Source organism: Lepidochelys kempii, chromosome 6 (assembly GCF_965140265.1).
Source record: "Lepidochelys kempii isolate rLepKem1 chromosome 6, rLepKem1.hap2, whole genome shotgun sequence".
NCBI lineage: Eukaryota > Metazoa > Chordata > Testudines > Cheloniidae > Lepidochelys > Lepidochelys kempii.
Genome location: NC_133261.1, coordinates 89,090,546 through 89,117,264, shown reverse-complemented (window position 1 = coordinate 89,117,264; position 26,719 = coordinate 89,090,546). Strand labels below are relative to the sequence as shown.

The window sequence follows — 26,719 nt, the reverse complement described above, 5'->3', positions numbered from 1 at the left end:
TGCTAAGACCAACAAAGTAACTTTTTCTTTCACTCTCCTTCAAAAGCACAGAACTTGACCTAGATTGAATAGTTCTTAAGAAACAACTATTACTACAATTATGAGACAACAAATTCTATAGTCAAGAATACTAGGCATTGTAGAAAGGCAAAATAGAGGTCTAATTAAGTACAAAATATTAAAGAAAGCAATTCTTAAAAAACTATAGTATCAAAACCACACCAGCAACATTTTAAAATAACAATAAACGGCAACTGGAAGCAGCAATAGACAAAAATTTCATCCTATCACAATATGAATTTCTAAATAATAAGCCAAAACAAAACATTTTCAAAGCTCCAGCAACACCATTAAAAATACCTGTTGAATTTCAATTTTTAAAGAGTGTAAGGGGTACTGTAATTAATTTTAAAGAGATAAACGAATCCAGATGGCACCTAGCTTAATTCTTTGACTGACAAAGGACAGAAAAAATATCATCTACATGATAAAATAGAGGCAGGTGTATTACCCATTATTTTAAAAAAATGTTTCTTTAAAATAAAACTCTCCATTCTAAAAAGAGTTCAAGATTAATTTTTTACTGGAAGATAATGTGTACAATTAACCTTTTGAAAATACTATGATATGATATTCAACATTCGACAGAAAGCCAAGTTTAGATATTTTCTTATTTCATCTCTAAAAAATAAAATTGACAAAGATACAGTTAATTCTTACCATACAATTCTGTAAGGTACTAAAAAAAAAAAAAGAAAAAAATCCATGGTTTGTCCCCAACTTTATGCAATAAAATTTCAAATAGAGACATAAAATGTTAGTAAAAGGAATAAAATATTGGTAAGACTAAAATTAGCTACATAGATAGATATGATCTGGTATCCTACTAAATGTAAGAAAAAATCCAAGTGTTTTCAACTTGGGGTTAATGATTAGCTGCATAAAGAGGTCTGCTATCTCTCTCTCTCTCTCTCTTTTTTTTTTTTGTATTGCAAAGGCAACACAGCCATCATGCAGGTCTGTCTGTGTCATTCTTAGGCCACTTTCAGGCAGATTGAGAAAAGCTGGAAAGTAAACACAGGTGTTTTAAAACTGGAGCCGCTGTCAGGGACAACCACAAACACCCTCAACTCTGATGTGGCAACGCCTCTTTCCCGCCCTCCCTTTTTTTAAAGCAATGCCCAAAAAGAAAATGTCAAATGTTTCACCTTTCACCACCTCAAAATAACTTGGAGCTTAAAGCATTGTTTGGCAAATCTCAAGCAAATAGATCATTTTTTCATTTCTTTTCAAATGTAGCCAATTAAAAATTATCCACATAAAAATAAAGTCATTTTATTTCTATTTTATTTTCAAGATAAGTTTTCTGGTTTAACTGCAAGCACTGTGTTGCAAATTGAATATTTTTTTCCCTAAAACCAGTTTAGACTGCTTGCTTCAGTTTCAGCTAGAAAATATGAGAAGGAATTTTGCAATGCCTAACAGATAGACTTAATCCAATGGATAAGAAGATAAAAAAAATCCATGGCTTTTTGGTCATTGTGCAAGAACAGATGCAACACTGTAAAAGTACTAACTTGTTGTAAGTCAGCTATCCCAGGAATTTGCACATCCTGTTTAACAGCCACAAAGAGGTATTGGCACTAGTTAGCAAAAAACTATGGTAAATAAAAGTAGAACAATTCCCCACCAATTATGTAATTAGTCTCCACTTAGGCAGCCAAGATGTTTAAAAAAATCATTTAAAAATGTAATAGCTATTAAAGAGACTTAATATTTCACCTTCAAAAATAGGTAAACTAAACAAATGTGGTTAACCTGGACCAAAACCATCAACACTCCCCACAAAGTCTATAATTGGTTCATAACCTAAATATGAAAAGATACGGCAGATAAACCAAGACATCCGTAAATGTTATACTCAAAACTGAATAAAACTTCCTCTCCTCCTTGCATAAGCAGCTGACATACTTCAAAAATTAGTGTTGTTGAAAGAACAATGCCTATCAAAACGAGGTAAAATATTACTTATCTTAAAGGATGGTTTTTCTGGTCAGTCTCCACATCAGGACTCCAGAACAATTTTCTTTTGGAAATAGATGCTTACACGCCCTGAACAGTTTTATAAACCAGACACCAGACTTACTGTGTGTTCTGTGTTCTAAGTTAAACAAACATGTGCAGTACTTCATGACATAGACAGTGCTCATGCATACATTTATTTATGTTAGAACACAAGCAGTTTGGGGTCGGGTTTTTTGAATTTCTCAGTATGGTGAAGGGAACATATTGCTTTCAAAAGATCTGGCTGAGTGATCCTTAGCACCCTCCCATTCAGTTAACCTAACTGGGAATTGAAAGGTGCTCAGCATGTCACACATCAAGCCTTAAAAGAGCATCACTAGGTAACTCCTGAAATTTAAATTATACAAGACAAATCAGTTATCACATTTAGTCATTTTTAGGCCATGCTAGATTGATATTGATTTTTCATGGAAAGCTGGATTCACAAAACCTATGAATTATTTTCTAATGTGGTATTAAAAGTCTGAAGGGGTAGTATTTTCAAAGATGCATTCTGTCAGGAACAAGAGGCAACAGAATGTAAATGAGAGTAAAACAAATATAAAAATTCCATCATCTTGCAGGGAAGCATCCGTGCCTTGCATCACCTCACACATGCAGGGTGTTAAGAGACAAAACATATATAATGTTAAGGTTGTGACCTAATCCATAAACAGCAAATAAATAATTCATTTAGCATTAATTGTCCTTAACTCCGCCCCCTGCACCAAGCATAAGACATACGGTCTGTAATATCACATGCTACCCTGAAACCGCTGCACATAATGGGGCAAAAGTTAGGGAGAATATGTCAAGTTTACATATATAAGTTAGCTTGTTTTATTGGTTGGTCTTAAACTTAATTTTTCATAAACATAAGAAGGATTTATGTCTTCACAACCCCTCTTTCTGGGAGTTTTTAATAGAAAAAAACCACAAGATGGTTTTTCAGGCTTCTTTGATTTTTTTTAATTCACATTATAGAACTACAAGATGCAATGTGAATTGTGAATCACATCTCTCATATGCATACTTGATGCTAAAGAGAAAAAACCTCTAATTTAAAAAATTTGGATTAAGTACAAGAGAATTTACAAATGACTGTTTAACAGTGGTTTTAAACTGTGTGATATTTACCTAGCGGAGAGAAGCAGCAATTATGGTCCATTACTTACCTGTATGTCTGAAAACATTTTAAAAGTGTATTTTTAATCCGACAGACTGGAGTTGGTGTAGTTTGCCAAGTCACTGGCTACCATTAAATAATGAATGATTATCTTTCATGCACCATGCAGCCGTCCTGGATGAAAACTAAGTCCTTCCAAGCCTTTGTGCTCAAAGTTATTACCCGTGCACAAAAGGAACCAATTTTCTAAGCAAAAAAACTCCTGCCCTGCTCCTTTGCAGTGCTGAGCACTCACAACTGCCACTAACTTTAACCGTGGTTGGAAATACTCAGCACATCTGATTAATTACTGGATATATCTGTAAATTACCTTTGGGCAGAGACTGGTCATTTTCTACGTGTCTTGAAAGCACAGTACTATGGTGCTGAATAAAGTAAGATATTATAATAAATTTTAATCAATTTTTGTTAATGAAAACAAAACTGTTTTTAATAAATGACAGAAAACCATCTTAGATGCTTGGCTGATTTTATCTTTTAAGAAACAAGAAAAAACATCAAACTGATTTTTTAAATGAAGGCCCCGGTCCTGCAAGTCTTATACATTTGAGTAATACTTATTCACACAAATAATCCCATGAGTGAAATTTACTGAATTAGGCCCCAGTTCGTGAAAATGTTGTTTCTGGACTTGGACGTGCTATTCTAAGTTTCAGTCTGGAATGAAGTTTTTACTGTTGAATTCTTAAGCCCAAAAGATAGGGGGTTAAAATGGAAACAATTCAGTAATGTGAATTATGCTGCTGCTAGAACGTCAGCTCTGCTGGGCAATTTTTTTCAAGTTACTAAAGAGAGGAAACGAAGTCTGATGTCATTTTCTTACAAACATAAACAAATCCCAGCAAGACTGCAAGTCTCTCTCTTTTTTTCCTGAAGAATAACAGAAAAAACAAAACTATGAGAGGCAGACATTCCTTTGTAAGGATAAAGCTAATAAAGCATTTTATGTTGGAAGTAGACATGACACAATGAGTTTAAAGGTGCATTCAGCTTTGTCCTAATATTTTAAACTTGACAACGCTACATGTCAAAAGATGTTAACATTGTTTTGTGGTCCAACAAGTCGCTCTGCAAGAATAATTTTTAAGCGGCTTTTCTTTTTGTTTCAGTTAAAATTAAAATCTATGCTGTCTAATCCTTGGAGTCAATCTGTAATTAAGGGGATTTGAAGAGAGACCATGCACTGCATTAATGATAAAATTTAATATCTGTTTTAATACTCCAACATAAGAAAAAAACCTAAGCAACACACACAAACACAATCATTTCTCTAGTGTGTGTGAATAGAGTATATGCACCATTTCTATGTGTAGTAGCAATGCTATGTTTGATGTCATCTTTTTTGTTTCTAGATTGAATATTTCAGGATTAAGTATCTACGCAGCTTAAAACTGCATCTGGTTGAAAGTTGGCACACAGCTCTAGTAGGCTAGATAAACAGATTTTATTTTATCTAGTACAGAAAATTATTGTTGGATGTATAACTGCTTCTACTTGGAATTCCTAGCAATCACACACTCAAGATTTCACACTTCCCCCCACACCTCCAACATCTAAGGTAAGTATAGCTCAAAGGTGAGAAATAAGAGTAGACAAGCAATTCAAGTTGACAAATTTCATTTGGTATTTTGATTTTTTTAATAGGTCATTAACTACTTTTATAAATTCTATTAAACATACTGCAAAAATTGTTTTTCATAATGTTTTTAGTGTCAATCCATATTCTATACTATGTAACATAGAGCACTGTACCTCCCAGGATAGAGTTTGATATCTTAACTATTTAAAACTGCAGGAGGTTAACACCTAGTGTAGTACTCAAACTGTCCACTCAGCTATACATCTTTAAGTGAAAACATGATTGTTTTTAGACCGAAACTGATTTTAAGTAGTCATACTTTATTTTTGTACAAACTAGTGAATAAAAGATCTAACTGAACAAAGAGTGCCATTTGTACTTAGAGTGGTTCCTAATGACATTTTGGATGGGAAGGTTTGAAGTGATACAATATTTATATTTGAGAAATGGATACTGACTTGGATCAGTAATTTAACTTTGGAATATAGCATTTTCCTCAATAAAATGCCTACTTCTCCTGAGCCCTTTCTGAAAATTGTATAGAACCACAACTTATTCTAGCAACAACTAATAGTATTGTACAACATACATATGTACTTTACTACACAGGTCTACACATAGCTTCTAATGATGTCACTGGATATTAAATGGTTTATTTTTCTACGCCAATGTAAATGTGCATGGCACTTCCCTGAAGACCTTATAAACTCTGGGCCCATGCCTACAAACAATTAAGTGTGTGAGTAACTTTAATACTCCAAAGCAAGTAGAAAAAAAAATAAGGTCCCAATCCTGCCAAAGCTTATGCCTAGAGCCCTACCAAATTCACATGGTTGCTTTCATGGTCATAGGATTTTAAAAATCTTAAATTTCATGATTTCAGATATTTAAATCCAAACGTTTACAGTGTTGTAATTGTAGGGATCCTGAACCAAAAAGGAGCTGTGGGAGGTGGGGGTCACAAGGTAATTGTATGCGGGGGTTGCGGTACTGCTACACTTCTGAATTATGCTGGCGGTGGTGCTGCCTTCAGAGCTGGGCAGCTGGAGAGCGGCAGCTGCTGGCGGGGAGCCCAGCTCTGAAGGCAGAGCCGCCTCCAGGAGCAGCGCAGAAGTAAAGATGTCATGATATGATATTGCCACCCTTAGTTCTGAGCTGCTGTTGGGTGGGGTGCTGCCTTCAGAGTGGGGCGCCTGCCAACAGCTGCCACTCTCTGGCTGCCCAGCTCTGAAGGCAGCCAGAAGTAAGGGTGTAAATACTATGACCCCCCCTCTCCCACACCGAAATAACCTTGCGACCCCCCCCCCGCAACTCCCTTTTGGGGCAGGAGCCCCAATTTGAGAAACGCTGGTCTCCCCCCATGAAATCTGTACAGTATAGGGTAAAAGCACACAAAAGACCAGATTTCACAGTCCGGGATGTGCTTTTCATGGCCATGAATTTGGTAGAGCCGTACTCATGCCTTTGAATTGTGCCAGTGAACTCAGTGGGACTATTCACATGCACAGTCATTCGCCTGAATGTTTACAGGATCAAGGCCTAAGTTAATAGGGCTACTGCATTCATAGAATTACTCACTGGAGTTATGCAAATCAATTTTTCAGTTTGCTGGCCAAACCAAAAATATCAAAAACAAATTTTGTCTTGGATTGACCCAACACAATTTTTTTCAGTTTTCTCAGTGACACAAAAAGTCAGAAAATAGTTCATTTTAGGTCAAACAAAACAAATAGTTTCAGCCAAAGAATTTTTTTCTTGGTAATTTCACAAAGGTGCTCTTCACAAAACTGGTGGAGGCGGTTGAACCTCCCCCCATTATATCCCATGGCCCCAAGGTTAGAGCAGTCACCTGGGATGTGAAGATACAGACAGGTCGGAGTGAGAGAATGAAAACTTAATAGCCTGGTGGTTCTGGGACTCACCTGGGATCCAGGACTTCCTCCAATGAACACTTAATTATACAAAGTGGTTCAGCTCATCTAAAATGCAAGAGACCCAAGTTTAAGTCCTGCTTCAAATCAAGCCGCATGGGGAGTTGAACATGGGTGTCCCACATCCCAGGTGAGGGCGCTAACCCCAGGACTATAGGGCAACACTACCATCACAGCTTCCTTGAATAGTGCCTATGGCCCATTGTGAATTGCGCCCCACCCAATTTTTTTTTTGACTGAAATTATTCCTCAAACTCATATTGTATTTGTGAATAGTTTTGGTTGACTCGAAACTGCATTTTTTGGCAAATAAGCTTTTTGTCTGAAAAATTTCACCCAGCTCAATTACTTGCATTTTTAAATGTTTACTATTCTAAAAAGCTCACTATTAGGAGCAAAGCCAGAGTCCATCACCCAGGCCCCCTCCATGAGGGAAAACCAAAGGATCAACACAGAGGCAAATCCACTAGCCCCACTCCATCCCTCACCCAGCCCCACACATCCTGTGTGCTACTGTGAAGGAAGCACCTATAAAACAGGACTCCATAGCCTTCAGGGTGTGCATGTCCCCCATGTAGCACCCTCAAACACTTACACAGTAGAACTGCACTCCTCCCACACACCCACAAAGGTAAAGGTGGGATTTAACCCTTACTTATGATCAAATGGGTGGGATTTTCAGAAGTGCTTCAGTGATTTAGGAGCACAAGTTTTATCCAATTTATCCACAACATTTTATCCAATGTTGCACAATACATGGGACAAACAAACAGACTGAATTAAACAGGTGAGGTAACTAGGGTCTCAAGAAGCTATTTCTGCAAATAAGTGACAACTGGGAACCAAACTGCAAGTTCTGATGTAGCTAGGGTTACCATACTTCCGTATTTTCCCGGTCATGTCTGGCTTTTTGGTTCTTAAATCACTGTCCAGGAGGAATTTTTAAATATCTAAAAATGTCCGGGATTTTGCCATTATTATTTTTCCCCAAAGAAGAGTTGATCATTCGAGAAAGAAAGTGAATGTTGATCACTCGAGAGAGTGCCCGCTTTTTCCCCCCTAGCTCCCAGCGCTTGCGCCGTGAAACAGCTGTTTCGTGCAGCCGGGAGGGAGGGAGGAGGGTAAACGCGGTGTGCTCAGGGGAGGAGGTGGGGCCGGGATTTGGGGAAGGGGTCCAATGGGGCAGGGAGGGGGCGGAGTTGGGGCGGGGACTTTGGGGAAGGGGTTGGAATGGGGGCAGGGAAGGGGTGGAGTTGGGGTGGGGGGGGTGCGAGCAAATACTCCCCTTCTCCCCCCGGGTGGAGTGTCCTCTTTTTTGAATGTTCAGATATGGCAACCCTAGATGTAGCCCTTCTGACTTGATCTATGTATGCAAACCAAAAGGATCTTCCCCACTCACAACAGCAGAACAGACAAGATCTTCTGATTAGGGGAGAAAGAAAGATGGGTAGGAGCAGATATATAGTATCTTGTGGGCTTCTGAGGCAAGACTGATCTGTAGGCTTGAGACTGCATTAGGGCCCTGTGCTTTAGTGTCATCTGCTGCCAACTCCCCCTCATCTACTCAAACTACCTCATAATTGGTTCTTAAACCACAATAAAAAGCCTATCCAATAGTGCATAAGACTGAGATAAACCGGGCAGATTTTCAGATAAAGAAGCCCCAGAAGACATTTTAGCAAATGTGTAAAACTCAGAAATATTTAGATTGATACCCCACCCCCATGTCTCCTCAGTGTCTACCTCAGACCTAAAGTGGATTCTATTAACTCTGAGAGCCTTTTCAGATAAGGAGGTCATGGGTGGGTCAGAGCAAGACCTTTGCTATTTAACGCTCCTTTTGGGTGAGGGCTTAGGTTACTACTACCTTTTATACATTTTATTGTAGGACAAATAACCAATGTATCATCATGCACTCAGGCTCCAGATGTTGTTTACAGTTACTGCTCAAATAAAAGTTATTTTCTCTATGCATCCTGTAAGCTGACAATGTAAAATAGGGCATGAGAAGGGTGCATGAACATGGAAATTGGGATCCACTGCACTGTCAGGGGTGGATGGAAACAAAACTTACATACAAAATTAAGTTTTATGAAACAAATAAAGTAATACTTAACAGCAACATATTATTTGTCATAGCCATTCACATAGGTCTGGTACCTTGTCTCCAGGAGAAGCCTCAGAGAAAGGGAAAATAAAGACTGAGCTAAACATTTTTGTTTGTTTGTTTGTGATGGACCTATTCAATAAAAAGAAAAGAAGTAAAGCCAACACATTACAGCAACAGGAAAAAAAAAAGGAACAGTAAGAAAAAATGCTCTATAAAGTTTTAGCACAAGGTATGACTCAAAGCCAGATGGCCACATCCACCTGCTCCCACCTGACAATCATAGCTCATATAAAGGGGAAAATCCCCAAAGTGATTACAGTTATCCAAATTCCAGTATAAGGAAATTACTTCAGGATCAGATCATGAAAGAGCAGAAATAAAACACAATCAATGCAAAAGAAGTCCAGATTTCAACAATATTCAAAAGCTTCACAGTACCTATAATATTCAAAGTGAAGAACTGCAAGCAGCTGCACACCATGGTGCACTCAATATTTTACTAATCCAACAGGATGGGATTATACTATCGTGACTAAGATATGGTGGGGGTGACTGATTCATGCTATTCAGTCTTCTTTCTTCCATGCTGTCTCAAACCCATATCAAGTCAGGACCCCTACGCCAGGACATTTAAATCCCCATTTTATTTGTGTGTGTGTGTGTGTGTGTGTGTGTGTGTGTGTGGTGACAAGTATCGGAAGCAGTCAACGATGCACATGTGTGTGTGTGTCATGACAAGTATCTCTAGCAATGATGTACCAAATAAAAAATGTCTGACAGCCACAGCATCGTCTGGGACTGGAGTGACATTACAATTGTTTCATTGCTGCAATCACCAATTTACCATTGCTTTTAAAGTTAAGTCCTTCACCTTCAGAATTATCAGATTTTATCAAATACTGGCTCCAGACTCATCAAATTGGCTTTTGTCTCGAAGGTTAGGAATAAAAACAAAAACCCCAAAGAACAAAGATCAAGGGAAGTTTTCAGAACACCTAAGTGGCTTAGGAGACACTTAGGTACTTTTAAATATTATACCGAGATAAAGCTCTAAAATTTGATTTTGGGAAAATTTCTTGTAGTCCTTCCCACATAAAGCAAGTCTGTCTCAGTTAGTATGAGTCCAACTGTACAGCTGTCTGAATGACAGGAACAAGTTAACTGATACATTTTAGACTCCTCTAAAGATCACATAGAAAAGTAACTTCCATGCTTAATAATGAGACAGTTGTAAAGTCCAATATTTTGTAATCTACTAGTGCTGGAAACATTCCTTACACCGCTGAAAAAGGTGAGTGGGGGAGAGACCCTGGATATAAAGAACCTATTTCTAGCCCTGAAACTTCAAGAAATATTAGACTTTAACCTGCCCCTGTCTGAAGACTGAAAATTGCATGACCTGTACCTCAGATCAGCATAATTTTGAAATGCAATTCTACATTTGGGGGAAGGGAAGAAACATTTTTTTAGCAGGTTTTGGATTGTATTGCACTGAAACTAACTGAAAACTGCTTGGAGGCTTGGAATATCCAGAGTATATCCCACTGATGATGGATTATTGGGCAGAATTAAGTGAGATGGTCAAATGTATATGATACATTAGTTAGTGCATAGATAACAGACATAAACAAATGTTGTTCCAGACATATGTATATGACAGTGGATTGGGACAGAAATCAACTAGCTGAGGATCTCAGGAGTCGAACTGACCAGGGAACAGGGCTAAGGAAGCTGGAGAGCAGGTGAATGGTATCTGATGTGTTTAAAACTTTACACTGCTGGCAGAGGAAGCTCTAACTGATGCTCAAACTTTCTCCACTCAGTGATCCACATAGATAGAGAATTCCCTGAAGCTGTGTGGTTATCGGTGGTATTTTCTGCCACACTGTGTATGATGATGCACGGGCTGGTTGCCAAAAGTCTATGACATATCTTTAATGGGAATTATAGGACAGTAAGAAGAAAACACACTCAATTCACATTGGTCTTGAATATGTACTCAATTTGTTATGCCAGTAATTGTAGATTGCACAGTCTTTAAAGTTCCGCTAGTGCATAATAGAACTGCTTACATAGAGTCCAACCATTAATCATGTTGACTAGTACTTAATGCATTTAACTCAGTAAGACTGATCATGTAAGCACTATTCAAGTTGAGTGAGGGTTACCAAATTGGGCCTAGATGTAGTAACATCCCACACAGACACAGAGCATGTCATTACAACTTAGTCTACTAGCAAACAAACATTATATTTAGTCACCGTTAAGGTTCTGGCAGGACATACCCCATCCACCCAAAACCTTAAAACATGGAAATAAAAAGTTAAGGGAAAAGATGAGTGTATTCCTTTCCACCTTCATATTCCTACAACATTATCAATAACACACTCCCATGCTCTACGAGGCTTTAACTTCCATCTGCAGCAGATTCCCAAAAGCAATATGCATCCCTGCTTCAACAAACTTACACTATAATGCAAAACCTTAACAGTGATCTCATATGCTTTTACATTAATTATATCAACAGATCAGCACATCTGACTGTCACACATTCCGTGCATTTGTGAAATTATTTTGCCTTAACACTGTTGAGATCTCTGTTAAACTTACACTCATATGGCAAGCCTTAAACTGGGGTACATACTGCTTTTGAGTATCTGTTTGAGATGGAAGTGAAAGCCTTCCATAGTTTCGGTGTACCTCACTGGATAGCTCCCCTAGAGAAGAAAAGCTGCACCTGCCTGGGAATCAGGGAGAAACTGAAGCTGCTGCTGTCAATCCTGCTGAAGAGCATGAGAGGTTGTAACATGTCTCAGTGAATTCTGTGTCTATAACATTCCATCCCCATTGAAAAGGTCCTCAACATAAGTACAGAAAGAGCAATCCACCATGATGGGCAATGACAACATAACTGTTCACAGAAGAAACTTCCATTAAAAAGTCTATGTAATCACTCACTTCCCAAAATACTCTCTGTCACCTCTCATAGACTTCTGGAAATTGGCTACAGCCAAGTGCAGCTGCAGCAGCAGGGTGTGCATTCCTGCATTGCACCAGCAGATCTGCCTTTTGCCCTCCCACTTCCATGGCAGAATGAAGCATACATCTCAACCTCCAAAGCGAACAGAATGTTGGGAATCATTAAGAAAGGGATAGATAATAAAACAGAAAATATGATATTGCCTCTATATAAATTGATGGCATGCCCACCTCTTGAATACAGCATGCAACAGATGTGGTCATCCCATCTCAAAAAAGAATTGGATCAGATCCCTATCTTTCACCCTTACTATTTGAGGTGAAGGAGTAATTGCCAGCCCTTTTGTAGAACTACTACTTGAGGAAGACTTGACACTCAACTTCTCAGTGGGTTACACAACTATTTACCTGTCAGCAGGAGAATATTGGTGATTGGAAACCCTGGATTTGATCTCTGACTCTGGGCGAGCACTATAGTTTATTGTAGTTAGAGCCAGGATAATCAAAACTGACTAGATATTCAATATGGGGTTTTGTCATGGAACAGACCTGGGATGTGGGCCTGCAGCAGCCTTACATAAGCTCTCTGATCACTTATTAAAAAAAAGTGGATAATGGAGTGTTCAGCAGCTCTTCCAGAACTATCTTCTAGGTTAGGGTTATTGGCTATCGTCAGTTGCATGGGAATTTAAACAGCAGTTAGGAGACCAGAAGTTCAAATCTCACCTTTTCTTTCTCCCAGCTCAGGGAACTTTCACCTGGGCTACAGGCATCAGAGTCAGACACATTCATTCTCTCTCTCTCTCTCTCTCTCTCTCTCTCTCTCATACACACACACACTTTACTGATATCAGTTCCGCTGCTTTGCAGTAACAACCCAGTTTTAGACACTTTAAAAGTGAAGCTTTGCTGGCCATGTGTGCCCACAGTGTTAACTGTAGTCATTTTTTTTAAAGGTAGAAGCAGGCAATACAATCTCTCTTCAGAAACAAGAATCATATTCCACATTGTATATTACTTAACATTACAATAATTCCAATAGAAGTGAGCATATTAAAGTTTATGTTACAGCTGATCCTTCAGATTCATCATAAAGTCAAGGGTTATGTGCTTCACTCGATTGGTTGAATGCTCAGCTGCGGTGCTCTTGTGCTTGGCATAACTAAGGGTGATTGGCACACCTTTCCACTCCAAAAATTTTGGGACGCTGGGGGCCAAAATGGCCTCTGACACAACTTGGGGAAGCCTAAGGGGTGCTCTAAATTGTACCACCTGGAGTGGGCCTCCTGTCCCTGCCACATGCCACATACCACACACAGAGCGAAGGAAACGGGAGGTGTAGAGCCAGGCAGTGTAGGATATACCTACTCCAGGGGAATCTTTTGACTTCTCCTTTAGGGCAGCTTTCTGGCTCCCTTGTGCAGCAGGACCAGGAGCTGAGGATGTGGCCTGAATGTATTAAGTTCTTAATAAAATCATGAAAGTGTATAGGATGAATTCTACATAAAATTACAACTAGAGAGATGGCCAGGCAATAAAATATGATAAAACAATCACAGCCAAATATTAGCATTCTAACAGCTTTGAAGGAGATGTATAACCTTTAGAAAGTCTACTGACATCATACTTGGCTGGAATAAACTCATTAAGTCATTAAAGGTCACCTGATTTGTGTATCCCTTTCCCCATTTTAAGGGTTTAGCTTAAAAGTAAATTAGTGTGTCTCTTTCGTGTTTAAAGCAGATTAATAGCAGCTTTACAAAGAATGGGCCACCTAATTAAAATTTGCAACATAAATCATAGGCCTTTGAAAAAAAATCAGCTCTCCAAACTTCATATTCAAATCCAGTTAAATATGTTGCATGAGTTTTCACATGAAGTTTATGATTTCACAGGACTTCTTCTCTATTTTTTCTTTAGCAGAGCAAAGAGGATATTCACATAAAAATACAGAAATGTTATGATGATGGTGACTGAGGCATGGCAGAAACATTTCCTTTTCTTTTTTTGAACATATTCTCCACAGCTATCAACTACAAAATCAACAACAACAAAATAACTCGAGGTGGTATTCTAATACTGATGATCAAAACGGTGATTCCTGAAAAACTGCACAGTTTAACTGAGTCAGGTATTTCAGTGTAATGTGGGAATACATTTATCAGAATCAGTAAAGACCAAGTGTTAATTACAAAGGCCAAACACAAATGAATAATCTTATATATAGACCCTGACATATTAGTCCCGTAAAGCACTTTGCAGATCTTATTTTATGAAAATGTACAAAGGATCTATATACATTTGTGCTTTTAGGAAGTAATTATTCCTAAAAGATTTAGATATAATTCAATCTGGAATATTGTAAGAGATTTTTTTAAAATGGTTTCAGATAGAGGAGGATTATATTACCTTAAAATGGAAATACTGATCCAAATTCTCCTCACAGTGGCATCAGCACAACTCTGGGTGTCACTATGAGAAGGATTTGGGACCGACATTTTCATTCAAATGAGTGTAATCCTCTAGTATGTGGAGAAAAAAATGTAAAACAAAATTCAGAGCACAAATTTGGCATCAGTGGGATTGGATCACTGTCACCATGAGGAGCGTTTGGCCCATTACACTAATTAGTCATGTAAATCCTAAACCCCATAAACTGATCTGCATGAGACAGATTGGTTTAAACCAACTACCTTACCCAAAAGGTGAAGATAAGATGTACTGTACCGTAAGGTAATGTAAATGACTGATATGGAACTAGAGGAAAGCTGTATACATGCAATAACGTCACACTTCATACATGAGGCACGATTCTCAAGTCTGACAAGACCTAAGGGCTCACAAGGGTGGTTTTACTTCACTTTTGTGTCCCCCTGATCTTGGGGCTGGCTAGGGCGTAGTTCACCCCAGCACAACTTACAGCAGCCTTCTGCCCCATTCAGTTCCTTTGCTATGATCCTAGGAAGTGCTGAAAGTCCTCAAAACCCACTCCAGTACGTGAGGGTAATTAGCACCTTACTGAAGGTGGCCTGTGCCCCAAACATCTTACAGAAACAACCATTTCACAAGAGACCCACATTAGAAAGCGTATTCAGTAGCTATTAGTGAAGGAGAAGACATTCATTTTAAATTATGTACTTCTATCTCATTTATGAAGTTAGACATTACACACCCAATCTTTTTTTTAAGCCAGAGAGACTTGCAAGGCATGGGAGACGTTACTGGGAAGCATTAAAGCACTCTGCAATTCCCTGTCTGTCTTCCCCGCTTTGCAATTTGCAGAGATAGTATGAAAGGTTCTTTAGCTCATCCATAAGAAGAAAAAACCCCATTAAGCCTTTATACTGTACATTCACTTTCTTAATCCCCCACTTCTTTACTTTAGCAATAACACACCAGAGGCCTCGTAGCCCTTCTCTGAGACTAACTCAGCACCTTTATATGAACTATTACCATTCATTTGTAAGGAAATGCTCCAATCACACAGACACTTATGCACATGAGTAACTTTACTTCCATAAATGAGTCGGTGGGATCATTCATTTGAAGAATCACTTGTTTGAGAGTGTCTGCAGGATCAGGGCCTTACTATTATTTTGCAGATTTTCTCCTTTCATCTTATGAAGGAAAGAGTTGCTCAATTACAAAACAAGTATTCGCTTACTCAAAGGTAGAGTTATGGTTGCTGCCACACAACAGTGCTTCCTGCTTCCCATACCCTGGCATCCCAAATCAGAGCACCTGCCACTAGGCTAAGAGGCTCTTTCCTTATCTCTTTCCCCTTATCCTCCTCTCCTTCAGTCAGTCCCTGCACACTGCTGGTGCTCCATGCAAGCAAGGATTGCAGCAGTCCTGTTCACTACTCTGGAAATAAAGTTGAATGATTGTTTATGAAGTTTGGCAGCTTGTTTTAGGTATCAATCACTAAATCTCAACAATCAATCCAGTGTTATATATTTAGTGGCGGCATTGCTCATGGATTTTTCCCTTTCTTTGAATAACAAAGTGTAAGGAAGCTGATATTTTAAAAACCGGTTATTATTTGAGGAGTTTTATCTCAGAAACCCTGTGAGCAAATGATCTCAACTTTGTATCACAAACTCTACCTCAGGCCCTGAATTGTCATAACAATTTTCAACCCAATCTGACTATGCATGTGGACTATAAAGAGTAAATTGGAAGTAGAAAAATTCATTACAAAAGTTCAATAAGTAACCTTAACTCCAATCCTATATTCCTGCTCTCTCCATTGTTTCTATACTTAAGGGTGTAACTATCTTTCTGTTGTCACCCTGATTTTGACCCCTCCTTTATTTTTAAAGGAAAATCCAAAAGGCATGAACATCTTTTTTTTTTTTTGATTCTCATCAGAATAGATTATTTTGGCAAATTTGAGGTGAATTGGACGAGAAGAGTTAAATTTATGGGAGTTAGAAAAATACAGAAATTCCCCCCCTTTTTTTTTAAACAATTGGTGCAGAGTAGACAGAGTAAAGGTGGACATAAGCCTTGTTTCTGCAGTGTGAGGTCTTACAGCCGTATTTGGAGGATGGATTAAGTATATACATGGTGGTTTATATATGGGGTGCATGTGATGCTGGCAGACCAGGTGCCAGCTCTTGCCAAGGTTGTAGGTGTCAGCTGGGCATAGACAGATTCATAGCTGGAAACCAGACCAGCTCACCTGTATGTTAGTATTATTCAAGACAGGTGTTAGACTTACAGGAATGTGTTTAGTGTTTAGACGCTATAGAATGCTTGCAAGTCGCTGCATGCATTGATTTCACTTGTCATGTCTATATCCCATGCTATAAGGTGATATGGAAGTTTTGCTTTATAACTGTCAAAATGCTTGCTCTGAACCTGGGAACCCAGTCAGAAGGAATGGTCCACCACCCGTCAAGAAGGGCTATCAAAACTAAATGGGCCATTGTGGAACATCACAATAAAAAAACGTGCTTAACAGCCCTCTCACACCCTTGAAGCTGCTATGTGCAAGAAAGCCTGTCCCATCAGCGTGAATGCTGGAAGAAGGGGATAAAACAGGGACACAAGAAAATTTTCTCTCTCTTTTTGCTGTTTGGACTCTCACAGCACTGGAGCTAGGAAACAGAAGCAGAGATCCCCAGGGTCAACCTGGGTTAGCCTTAAAAGACATTCAGTGCTGGCAAATTACTACAAACCTCGGTCACCTTTTGGAACCACAGACTGTAACTCATTTGTGTATATATGTTGCCTAGTTTAACCTGTAAATAACTCTCTCATTTCTTCTTCCTAGTTAATAAATGCTTAGTTCGTTTACTATAGGATTGGCTACAAGTGTTGTCTTTGGTGTGGTGTGGTGTTGTCTTTTTGTCTGAGGTACAAAATTGATCTGGGGTTAGTGACTGGTCTCTTGGGACTGGAAGCAACCTGAATCTTTCGTGATCTTTGGCATATGACAATCAACTATCACTAAGTCCAATTTGCGTGGGTGGCTAGATAGTGTGGAGTGCCCATGGGGACTATCAGTGACTCCATGGTAAGACTGTTATAGCACTTCAGGAGTTCACATTTGTTATTAGGTTGGTGAAATTTAATCACACAAGATACCAGTTTGGGGTGTCAGCCCTGCTTTTTGACAATCTGCCCGGAGGTTGGCACGCTCAGTCATGAACCACTCCAGACACCGTGACAGGGTGGATGAAGTAAATTTGTTTCCCTGGATCAGAGTGGGACAGTAGGAGTTGGGAGGATGTTGTTTTTGCGCTGTACATTGTATGGATAAAAGATATGGTATGCTTCTCTGAAAACAGTCAGGTGACCTAGAGGATGTTCTGTGGCTGATGTGAAGGGGCTCTTAGATTTGTAACTACTCTATGTGTGGTGAAGGTTTATGGTCACTGTTAGAAGTGTACCAGAGATGAGACCTGGTGGTTGGGAATGAGAAGGGGGAGGGGGGAGTATGGGAGCATATTTTCAGTCATGCTCGGTCTCCCAGTAGGGTGTGTGTGAAAATTCTGTCACAGTGAGCTCTGGTGCTAATAGTCATAGGGACAGGTGGTTCTGATTGCAGTGGCAAGAGAAGAGCACCTGCAGGAGAATAATCTGTGATTTTTAAGAAAAGTCACGGATATAAACTTTTATATCTAGTGTTTGGTTTACATTTTCTACTTTTACCAGAAAAAGGGCTGATTAGCTTCTTGTTCTAAATGAAAGCTTAGTTACATATCAAAGATCACAAGCACTCCTGATGGGAGTTTTCAAAGGTTCTAAGTCCCTAACTTAAATTAACCACCCAATCTTTCAAAAAGTATTCAAAAGGGACAAGTTCTCTCTGAGGACAACAAAATACAACAAATCTGGACTCACTAGATTTCTGGAGATATAATATTAAAAGACCCCAAAAGCAGCTTTTCCAAAAGTGAAAAGCCTTCCACATTTCATATATCCAAAACAACTTGACCAATTAACCTCTAACTTTGCAAAATGAAATATGCCTGAAAAAGGCCAGGCAGAATTTAGATTCTTTGAGGACTGGGTACAGGGACAGCAATAGCAGGATTAAAAATAAAATCTAGTTTCAATTTGAACTATTAGGTCTCTCTTATGGCTCTGAAAATAAAATTATACAGTAAGCATCATTTCAGATAATATTAAAAGGAAAAATTGTAATCTCAATAAAAATATTGTTTTCTGATGGAAAGAATCCCTCCAGCAACCAGGGGCACTGGAACAATTTTTATAGCAAGGGTTCTAAGAGCCATTGAATGAAACTGTAAACTTGGCATAAAATGGAATTCACTTCAAGCTTGGGGCTGCAGCAGCACCCCTAGCATGCCTAGTTCCAGCACCCATGCCAGTAACTATTCAATGCCATTAAATAAGTAACTTAGTACAATTATGGGAAATTACTTAATATTTTTTAAACATTTCCTATTTGCACTCAACAGAGTATCTGTCCAACACTAGCTTGTGGTGACTCCAGATTCAAGGCACCTGCATTACTGTGAACATAAATGATTCTGGAGTCTACGGTTTCTCTCTATGATGACCATCAGTTATCTTGAAGAAGGCTGTACTACTTTTGATAGCATAGACTTCATTCTGCAATATTCAGCAAAGATTTTACTGGTAACCTTAAGCTCATGCAACACTTGGTATTTATGTGGCATAAAGTCTTTTCTAGTCTATTTAATAAAAATCTGTTTCCAAAAATATCCTCAAAAATTGCACAGCAATTTTTGGCTACTAAATTCATGTGCATGCAGTTTTATATGGCCAAGTTTCTGCTCAAGCAAAAAGTTGGATTTGTGTATGCAACCTCTATTCTCATTCTTACATGCAAATCTGAATGTTTTCATGTACAAATATATATGTATGCAAAATTTTAGAAACTAAGTGGAGTCTGCTCTGAAAATTCAGCCCTCTACATCCACAGTGATAAAGTGCTGTTCCTTCTTTTTGTAATTAGTGAAGGAATAACTAAACAAGAGGTATATAAATCAGCTGATAGTCACTATGATCTACTTGATCTCAAATTTCTTCACACTCAAGTGCCTTTTGTGCATTCCATAGTAAACAACCGTGGATCCACTTTTTTGTCAACAGAAAGGTCAACTCTTAATTTCTTTGTTGCAGCATGAAGGTTGAACATGTCACTGTATCCTGAAAGTGACCAAGGGTAAAAGAGAGAGAAACCATCTAAGGTGACAGGTTTCAGAGTAGCAGCTGTGTTAGTCTGTATCCGCAAAAAGAAAAGGAGTACTTGTGGCACCTTAGAGACTAACCAATTTATTTGAGCATAAGTTTTCGTGAGCAACAGCTCACTTCATCGGATGCATTCAGTGGTGCTTATGCGCAAATAAATTTATTAGTCTCTAAGGTGCCAAAAGTATTCCTTTTATTTTCATCTAAGATGAGTTGTCTTGAGCTGACCAAATCTACCAAGCAAGAATGACAATTCTCTCATGCTCTCAAGAGTAACAAAAGAGGCTGGGCTACATTTGGCTATAATGAGATATGTTCATTTCCTTCTGCCTAAATAAAACACAATTTTAAAGTGACAAGATTAAAGAGATAAAGGAATACTGGCTTCTACTTAAGATTTATTTTCATTCCTTCACACATAAACAGGAAATAGATTTCTGAACATTTTATTGGTTGAACACACTTACAAGTTTTTGCATCTTCACCGGGCAATTTCTCTTATGCTGGCAAGTAATGGTGTCTGCAGTTAGGCAGCTACCACTTTCAACAACGTCACAATGCCACTTTCTCAAATCAAAGTAGAAAAACCCTGTCAAATCTTTTCATTGTCTTTTCTCTGTCCCCCTCCTCCTACTCTCCCAATTTTTATTCTTATTGACAAGGCTTATTATTCTTCCTCCCAATTCCAACTGAAATAAGCTACCCTTTTGCAAATAGTAGTCTCAACTATGTGGTCACTAGTAGTATAGGTCAATAATGTTATTAATATAGCACATGCTGCTGAGAGCAGATCAAACAGCCGTACTTTAAAATGTTAGTTTTGTGCAATTGAGACAAACAGCAGCAGTTTTTTACACATGATAAAAATGTAATATTGCAAGAACAGAACCAAAACCAAATCTAGTGCTAGTTACCACAACACAGCCCATTGATTTGGAGAATATATTATTTCTTTCTTGTTGTTTTCATACAACACACAAAATAAAATAATACCATAACAGAAGGGTGCTGTATCTGTGTTTAAAGAAGGGGTTGTTGGCAAACAGCACAGCTCACTTCTGCCGAAATGTACACAATTGATATATGCAGCACGGAAAGCTGGCACCATGGGCTTACAACCTTAATTTGCCTGCAAGAAGGAACGGAGATTTACCTTCAGAGCACGTTCTTGATTGTTTTCAGCAGTCAGATGTCTCGTGTTGTTTGCTGAAGTCTGGTTCTGCTCTTTCAGATGATGAAGCTCCTGCTCCAGCCGTTTGCACTGCAACGAGGAAAGAATTCCATTAAGTAAAGGAGATGGGGCATATTTTTTTTCCCAAGAAGCCAAATGAATTAATGTAAATAACACCATCACCATTTTTGCAGCGGAAAAAGCTTCCAACAAAAGCAAGTTGTAATCAAAGAGATGAAATCATATTAGATCTATACTATATATATATATATATATATACACACACACACACATGTAAATCAATCTTTTATTCATTGTCTTGTTCAGATCCAATTGTTTGAAGGAAAAACTCATATATCAGGTATAGTATATCAAGAAACTCTGCCAAATAATATTTAAATATATTTTACAAATTAATATGACACTAAGCCAAATTCTGGTCTCAGCTGTGCTAGTGTAACAGAGAAGAATTTGCCCCATTATATATTTAAATATAATTGAATATGAAAAAATTAAGCGTGTACCTTCACAAAACCCCTCACTTTTTAATAAGGAAATATATGTATAGATTTATACAGTACATATTAATAAAACTCAGAGACTGCATTCCCAAATACCAGATCTTGGACAACAACTAGTTTTTTAAAAAAATGTTTGTTTTTTAATAATCAACTTTTTAAAATAACCAAGAACAGGATAGAAAATTTTAGTTTTTCCTATTCTGAGTGTGTGCATACAAACACTTAAAGGAGTTAACTTGAATAAGTATTTTAAAGGCCAAAATATTTAGGATATTCAAATTGGTACCCAAAGCAGATTTAACCAGTTTTCAAGATAGCAATGAGGGGCAAAACCCAGCTACCCTGGCTTACCACAGTAATTAAACAGTTAGCAGAAAAAAACTCTTATAAAAATAGGGAAAGGGGAACTAGAGATGTCTTACTATGGGCATGTAAGAGAGCATATTAGCTGAAAACATTAGCAAAACCAAAATGTTTTCAGCATACACCATATTACTGGGAAGCAGAAGGAAGGAGTTATGATAGCACCATTGAAAACCAAAGCATGGAGGAGCTTGACAGCACAGCATCTGAATATTCAAAGATGAGGAACATCTTCTGCTGATACTCAGAGTACACATGAAGGGAAGGGAGAAGATCAAAGATATAATGGCCACTAGCACTGTGATCTCAAAACTAAAAATTTAAACTCAAATAATATTACTATGGACAGATATGATTCTGGATTATTTTGGAAGCTATGTAAAGAATCAAATTTCCTATCAAATTTATAATCTGTCATGATGCAGGACTAGCGAGTAAGGAAGCATGGGTCATGTGAGCCCCAATGATTAAAAAGGGTAAGTGGTTCTGAACCAGAAGACCACAGGCAAGTGAGTCTATCTACAGTCCCAAATAAAATTTTAAAACTGTATCCAAAAGTGCATTTTCCAACACAAGTTTAGATAACACTATTTTATTTCCTTCTTTAAACCCTTAACTACAAATAATGGACTCTGGGCCCCATTACCAAACACTGGCACCTAAACTGGACGCCAAATCCCAAGGCTTGCATGGGTATCCAAATAACGGCAGTTGCTCAAAATGGGCAAATAAGGGCTGATCTAAGCACCCAAATGAAGTATCTGGGTGTCTATTTTATGTATTTGCATATGAAACCTGAGCTCAAAAAAGTCACCAGCTCTACTGAATTTCTCCTTTTTAAAAAGAGGGAATATTTCTGGAACTAGTATATTCTCTCGAAGTGGTGGCAGTGTGTAAGTGTGCTAACTGTATCACAGCTATTTCATTTTTATAGTGAACAACAAAGGAGAAAAAGATAGAGAAAAGAAAAAAAAATCTGTTAAAGTGCACCATGATGGATGGTGGTTGTGGATTTTTTTTCCTTGTTAAAGCCTAAGGCTAAGATGACATATTAATACGTTTGATTTGATTTGTGTATGTCTGTGTTTATTTGTATAAAGCAATGGTTCAAGTACTGATTATAATTTTAATGCTCATTTTATAGAAAATAGCAATCACAAGTCATGCCCCTAAAATGCCTTTTCATAACAAGTGTGCGAGAAGTAAGGTGGTAGGAAAACAACTCCAACAACTCTAAATCAGTTCTAATTAAATCCATGTATATATGGGTACAGTTTCTCTGACAGGCAGACTCATAACACCAGAGTTTTAAAAATCAGTTAGTTAACTCATTATCACAAATCATGAGTTTTCAATTGCAACTTAACATCAGCAAAATTGCCATTTCAACCTTTCAAAAATGCCTTCCTTTAAAAAAAAATCTTTTGTCTTGAAATCTCTTAACATTATACTCATTGTACCAATGACACTTAAAACACACTGGGGTAACATAAGGAGATGGGCCAAAAATTTAATCCATCTGAAAAATATCACACATTTTTATTCACGCTGCCCTCCTGGCTCCAAAAATAACGCTGGTACATGGGTAATATTAAAACTAGTTATTGGATAATTCAATAACAAACCTCACGGGCCTGATGTTTTGCACAACTGCAGGCATCTGTGTGCACTTCATAATATTATTCTACTCTATTTGTTCCACTCTTATGAAGACAGGATATTGACATAAACAGAAACAGCAAGATTCTTGCACTATCCTAGCTACTCACAGGGCAAGCAGGCAAGTCAAAGAGAAGCAGCACAAAGCATGCATACCCCCACATTAAAGCAGCTGGTAGAATTAAATGTATGTCAATCTCAACAGTGTCTAAGTTGATTTAAATATGCTAGATGTGCACTTTTCCATCTTCAGTGGATAAAATGATCTCATTTTCACTAAAAACACTGACAATAGAAAATCAGGACTAGTGTTGCTAGAATCCATTTTAGGGGTATCATAAAAAAAACCCCAAACAAAACAAAACAAAGTTAGCGACTTAATTTACATATCACAGGAGAAAAAGTGTCTAATTAATTAAATCTATGATAGTGTCACCCAAGTAGAAGGCACAAGTCACCTGATACATTTAAAATAATTCATTAACCAGACCTATCACAGGTACATCACAAATCAAATTTATTTTCACCAGTCCAGGAAATAGCACCTAGATATGCCTTGTCTATGAAGGACTGTTGTTACAGTGACAATTTTGTATTTATATGTTAATGGTGTATATGGCATAAAAATCATCACTTTACAAAAATGTACAGTTAGAATATTTTTAGCATTAACAATACTGTACTAAAACTACACTCCTTTTTCACAAGGGCAAGAGTATCTGGAATTTCTGTGCAGCCAATATTTTTGCTGTTCGGAAGTAGCATTAAGAACAGTTTTAGACAATGTGGGCCTTCTACTCATTTCAGCCAACATTTTTTGACTTCTGTGTCGTTGGTTTTTAGCAGGATCCAATAAAAATAGATGTTCTTTAAAAGAACATGTGTTTTTATTGGTTCCCTGCTTTGCTGAAAGATGCCAACAGCTGCAAGGATGAAACTGGACTTCCTTCTAAAAACATATATAAAAATCTTTTTGGAGTAGGGCAGAGAAGACATGCCCAGTTTAATACTGACAAGGAAGCATCAGATGTTTGCCTTTAAGGCCTAATGGAGGAAGTCTTTTATTTTTAGTATTATAAATAAGAATTTCTAAACCCTGCCATATCAAATATGTGAAGATATTTATTTGTGAAACATTCAAGCTATAGCCTAGCAATATCAGAGATGTAAAACTATTTGAAAATGATATATCAACTAAAGTAGATTTTAGACTGTCTACAGATTCTTATTTGAAAGAAAACTGCTCACATAGAGGAAATCCTGAATTAAGCTACTTACTAGATTATGTAAAAGGCAATAATCATTTAGGATTCTGTTTCTTTCCTAGATCGAATATCTTACATACTTCGGACACAATTATGGCACATATGCACAGTGTTGTTGCAGGTCAAGAGGGCTGGGGGGCGGGTGATAAGCATGAAGTAGACTCCTAGAGACTTAGCTAGGAAGGGGTCATTAGAGCCTTGGTGAAGGAATGTCTCGTTTCATGGAGATTTCACACAAGTAACCCATTGAAGATCAAAGCTCACTCATGTAAATGGATTTTACCACCAAGAAAAGCTGCGTAGTCAAGATATGCATCACCTATGCAGAGATCAAGTGTGTAATGTCAAAAAAGGGTGAAAGGATTTGATAGAAAACAGGAGACATTTTCCTAAAGAACAAACTATTATAAAATCTGGATCTACACATTAGCTCTAAAATTACCACGCTTAAGTCGGCTTTGCCGATGTCACCAACAGCCTCTAACCCAAACAGTGCTCCTCTTTAACTCCACCCCCCAGCTCTGCTCCCTTAGCAATAAGTCTTTCCGTTTTGTACAGCAGTTGCCAGTAAAACAGCAACATTTCCCAACACTTGCCACTCACCATTGTACTAGTTTTCTTCTATAATTAAAATAGGAAACAAATGCAGTGTCTAGAGAACCACTGCATGGTAAGTGTTGGAATATGGTGACACTTTAACGGTGATCACCACACACTCATTCAAAAAGTAATCACTTTGGACAAGATTTTTATATTCCTCCTTCTGAATTACGTATGTATAGAGGGCTTTAGTTTTACACCCATGAATTTCAGAGAGGTAGTGAGAAAGGGACAGATATGATGGGCAACATAATTAGCATTTGCCACTCAGTCTCCCATCCCCCATGCATCAAAGGGCTGAAGCAGTCCCACCCAGCTCAGCCAGTCTTCTTCCCTCCTGCTAGGGCCTTGGAGCAGGGCAGTGCAAAAGGATCCGTCAGAGAGCTTTTCACCACTACGCCTTGAAGGGAAAAGAAAGTCCTAGGTCTTGCCCTCTATCAGGCCTGAGGCAGGTGGAGATACTCCTGCTGTGTGTCCCTGCTGTGTGCCAACTCAGAGCTTGGGGAAGAGCGGTCATTGTAGATTAGTCCCTCCCTCAGGAAGGGGATGAACATCCTCCAGATCTGGAGTAAGGGGGTTGGCTGGGGGTGTGCGTGTGTCTCCATCCTCCGGAGGCTATATCCCATCCCACATCTGGAGGGATTGAGGATCTTCCCTGTGGTGGTACTGCAGCATCACAGGAGTAAAACAGAGTAAGAAAGTCAACTGTGTGTGAAAGAGAACAATAAATGTAAGCAAGTGTGAGAAAGAAACTGGTATGTATCCGAGAGTGAGAGAGCTCAGAGGGGGCGGGAAGGAGGTTGAGAAGTACTGTGGGGAGCTGAGATGTACAAAGACAGAAGAAAAGACATTGAGAACCCCCCCACACACACCAGGGAGACGCAGTGGTGGGGACGGATTCAGAGTGGGGAGAAGGGAATAGACAGAGTATGTTTTAAAAAAAATACTTATTCTTCCTCCCCTTACTTGAAACTCCTGTGGGTGCCTGGGGCGCTGGAACAATTTGTATAGTGGGGGGGGGGAGGGCTGAGAGTCATTGAATCAAACTGGAAACCCTGTATATAATAAAAACCACTTCAAGAAAGGGGGTGTGGAAGCACCCCCAGCACCTCTGAGGGTGCTAGAGGCCCTTACAGGTCAATTGCTCTTTCTGTGCACCTGACAGCATCTGATGTGAGATTCAGCAGAGTGAGATAGGTCTAATGAGGAAAGGTAGATTTGAGAGTCATCACAGAGGAGGTAATTGGACCCACACAAACCAATGAGGACACAGTGACAAAAAGCGTAGAAGGAAAACATGGGAAAGCTGAGAACAGAGCCTGGAAGACCCCTACAGAGGTGGGGAACAGGGCAGAGCAGGAACTGCTGAAGGCGGACATTGACGGAACAGTCTGGGATAGGAAGAAAACCAGGTAAGGACAGTGTCAAAATGCTCAGGAAGGACAGACTGACAGCATCAGAAAGTTAAGAAGGATAAGCATGGTGTAGAGTCCTAGATACTAGGAAGAAATTATTAGAACTACGGTAATGACAGTTCCAGTGGCACGGAGGGGGTGGAAATGGATTGGAATAGGCTCAGAGGTGTGTTAGAGGAGAGGCATT

At 38.6% G+C, this 26,719-nt stretch overlaps 1 protein-coding gene across 10 annotated transcripts in view; it reads right to left on the bottom strand.

Annotated features, from left to right (window-relative positions):
- MIPOL1 (mirror-image polydactyly 1) overlaps nucleotides 1–26,719 on the bottom strand; it is a 288,733-nt gene that overhangs the window by 115,357 nt on the left and 146,657 nt on the right. For all 10 annotated transcript variants that reach the window (XM_073349059.1, XM_073349064.1, XM_073349060.1 and 7 more), the window contains one exon: nucleotides 20,692–20,799. In XM_073349059.1, the coding sequence (XP_073205160.1) occupies nucleotides 20,692–20,799 (108 nt within the window). The remainder of the gene's footprint in view (nucleotides 1–20,691; nucleotides 20,800–26,719) is intronic.